The sequence below is a fragment of the Otolemur garnettii genome, unplaced genomic scaffold (genome assembly GCF_000181295.1).
Source record: "Otolemur garnettii isolate 467f Iridium unplaced genomic scaffold, OtoGar3 scaffold00029, whole genome shotgun sequence".
In the NCBI taxonomy this organism is placed as follows: Eukaryota; Metazoa; Chordata; class Mammalia; order Primates; family Galagidae; genus Otolemur; species Otolemur garnettii.
The window spans coordinates 16304295-16307684 of NW_003852424.1; the positions used below are offsets into that span (position 1 = coordinate 16304295).

The 3390-nt window shown below is 50.2% G+C and overlaps 1 protein-coding gene across 1 annotated transcript in view; it reads right to left on the reverse strand.

The window, feature by feature from the left end:
• CACTIN (cactin, spliceosome C complex subunit) overlaps positions 1–3390 on the reverse strand; it is a 19639-nt gene that overhangs the window by 10573 nt on the left and 5676 nt on the right. The window contains exon 3 of the mRNA XM_003788740.3: positions 378–473. Within this exon, the coding sequence (XP_003788788.1) occupies positions 378–473 (96 nt within the window). The remainder of the gene's footprint in view (positions 1–377; positions 474–3390) is intronic.

Genomic DNA, 3390 nt, shown 5'->3' on the forward strand with positions numbered 1-3390 from the left:
AGAATTGCCTAAGTCCAGGAGTTGGAGGTTGCTGTGAGCTGTGACATCATGGCACTCTACCGAGGGCGATAAAGTGAGATTCTGTCTCTTAAAAAAAAAAAAAAAAAAAAAAAGGGCAGTGCCTGTGTCTCCGTTAGTAGGGCGCCGGTCCCATATACCAAGGGTGACGGGTTCAAACCCAGCCCTGGCCAAACTGCAACAACAAAAAAAAAATAGGAGGGCATTCTGGCGGGTGCCTGTAGCCCCAGCTACTTGAGAGGCTGAGGCAAGAGAATGGCCTAAGCCCAGAGCTGTGAACTGTGACAGCACAGAACTCTATTGAGGGCAACAAAGTAAGACTCTGTCTCTTAAAAAAAAAAAAAAAAAAAAACACCCACCTTCTGCAGCTCCAGCCGATTGTCTTCCTGTATTCTCTTGTTCCGCTCCTTCAGCTCCTTCTCTTCCAGATGGCTGATTCCCTTCTTCTCCAAGGCCTAGAGGGACCAAGCACATGCCCACTGAGTTTAGACTCCGAACCTTGCCCCACCCTGGTTGCTCTCCCTAGAACACCTGCCAAGCACCCTCCACTCCCTCCTGTGGGACATCAAGTAGCCAATGCACTCACTTTGCAGAGAGAAGTGAGCTGCCCACAGCCACACATCTTCTGAAAGCTTATTTGCTACCATTCAGCATGTAGATACAGGTCCTTCCAACCTAAGCAAGATGTGTGTGAAGACACAGAACAGAAGCAGCCAGCCTAACCTCTGCGGGAATTGTAGCTGCCACTCCTGGGGGTCTTGCTCAGGACCTGCTAACTTCTATTTTACTAGAAGCCCAGCAGCTGAGGTTAAATCCTCAGCAAGTAAAATCCCCAAGTGTATAAGGGGAGGGGAAGAGGTGACAGGGGAGGGGAAGAGGTGAAAGAGAACAAAGATGGGCAGAAGCAAACTTGTCTGGGTCACTGTAATCAGGAGGCAGAGGTTCTTATGCTCCACGGGGCACCCCCCCTCCCCCCAACACACACACAGCCAGGGCATCTTCTCTCTCTGCATCCTCACTCAAAGGTAGATGCATTGGGGCATGGGGTAGATGCACTACCCCGGCATGGAGACCTTGACACTTTGACATCATCTCACAATTGCTGCCTGAACCTGGTGCTGAGGCTCTCACCTGTTTCATCCCGGGGGCCCTCAGCATCCCATGAGAGTATTCTAGGATGCCCCTAGTACCCAAGAAAACATGCCTCCAGGGAGACTTAGAGTTGCCTGGCTGGGAAACACCCTCTGAGGAACTAGGCTGCTGTGTGGTCTCTCCAGCCCTCTCTGGGACCACCACACAGGCTAATGGTGGTCATACTTCCTGCCCCAACTTGAGCGCATGGGAGCAGGCCCAGGTGGTGGCACCCAGCACATGGCATATGCACAAGACATGAGTGTGGTGCTGACTGAGGTCTTTAGAGGCACAGTCCCCTGACAGAGTGTGGTGGGGAACCAGGCAGCAAAGGCCCAGAGGGCCTTTCCAATAGGGGAGACCTAAAAAATGAGAAAGGTCAGCTGAGACCTGAAAGATGAGAAAGAACAGCCATGGGAAGAGGAAGGTGTCTCCAAGCAGAAGTCTGTAGAGCTCAATATGTTCCAGAAACCAGTACAAAGTCCCCTGGGGACAGCAGGGCTTTAGGCTGTGCAAGCCCAAAGCAAGCGTGGACTGTACCTCTTGCTCATTCCACTGGGGGGCGCTGCTATAGACTGAATTGTGTCCCCTACAAAAAGAGTACCAACCAACCCCTGGGAGCTGTGACTGTAACCTTATTTGGAATTGGATCTTTGCAGAAGCTAGCTAGTGAGGATGAGGTCATCGCAAAGGACGTTGGGTCCTAATCCAATGACAGTATCCTTGTAAGAAGTGGGAAATTCAGAGAGACACACACACACAGGAAAGAGAAGGCTGTGTAAAGACATAAGACATAGAAGACAGCTATGTATGACAGAAGCAGAGACTGTAGCAATGCGGCCACATGCAAGAATGCCCAGGGTTTGCCAGCAGCTGAGAGAAGCAGAGAGGGACCTTTCCTGGAGACTTTGTGGAGAGAACTCAGCTCTGTGGACACCTTGATTTCATACTTCTAAACTGAGAGATAAGTTCTATGATAAATTCTGTTGTTTTTATTTTTTATCTTTTCTTTCTTTCTTTTTGCAACTTTTTTTTTTTTGGCCAGGGCCGGGTGTGAACCCGTCACCTCCGGTACATGGGGCTGGCACCCTACTCCCTTGAGCCACAGGCGCCGCCTCTTTTTTTCTTTTTTTGAGACAGAGTCGTACTATGTCACCCTCAGTAGAGTACCTGGCCATTTTTTTTTTTTTTTTTGGTTGCAATTGTCATTGTTGTTGTAGCTGGCCTGGGCCAGGCCGAACCTGCCAGCTTCGGTATATGTGACTGGCACCCTACCCACTGAGCTACGGGCAATTTATTTTTTACCTTTTTTAGAGTCAGAGTCTTGGGCTCTGGGGATTCTGCCATCTCAATCTCCCAAGAATCTGGGGACTACAGGTGCCCAGACTATAGGTGCTACAGACTCCTGGGCTCAAGGGATCCTGCCATTTCAATCTCCCAAGAATCTGGGGACTACAGGTGCCCGCCACCACACCTAGCTAGTTTTTCTTATTTTTAGTAAAGACAAAATGGCTCGGCGCCTGTGGCTCAAGTGGCTAAGGCACCAGCCACAGACAGTTAACGTGGTGGGTTTAAATCTAGCCCAGGCCATCAAACAACCATGATGGCTGCAACCAAGTAATAGCCAGGCGTTGTGGCAGGTGCCTGTGGTCCCAGCTACTTGGGAGGCTGTGGGAGGAGACTCGCTTGAGCCCATGAGTTGGAGGTTGCTGTAAGCTGTGATGCCAGGGCACTCTACCCAGGGAGACACTTTGAGGCTCTGTCTCAAAAAAAAAGACAAAGTATTGCTATGTTGCCCAGGTTGGTCTTGAACTCTTGGGCCGAGTGATCCTTCTACTTTGGCCTTCCAAACTGCTGAGGTTATAGGTGTGAGCCATCATACCTGGCCAATGCTGATGTCATAAGCAGTGTGCTTGAGGTCTGAAAAGACCAGCTCAGAGATGACAGTGCCCATAACTGTGGAATCCTATCCTGGGTGTGTGATGCTAAGAACCTGTTCTCCAGGCTTGGTGTCTGTAGCTAAGTAGTTAGGGTGCCGGCCACATACACCAGGGCTGGTGGGTTCGACCTGGCCTGGGCCAGGTAAACAATGACAATTGCAACAAAAAAATAGCCAGGGGTTGTGGCAGGTGCCTATAGTCCCAGTTACTTGAGAGGCTGAAAGCAAGAGAATCACTTAAGCCCAAGAGTTTGAGGTTGCTGTGAGCTGTGACGCTAAGGCACTCTACTGAGGATGACATA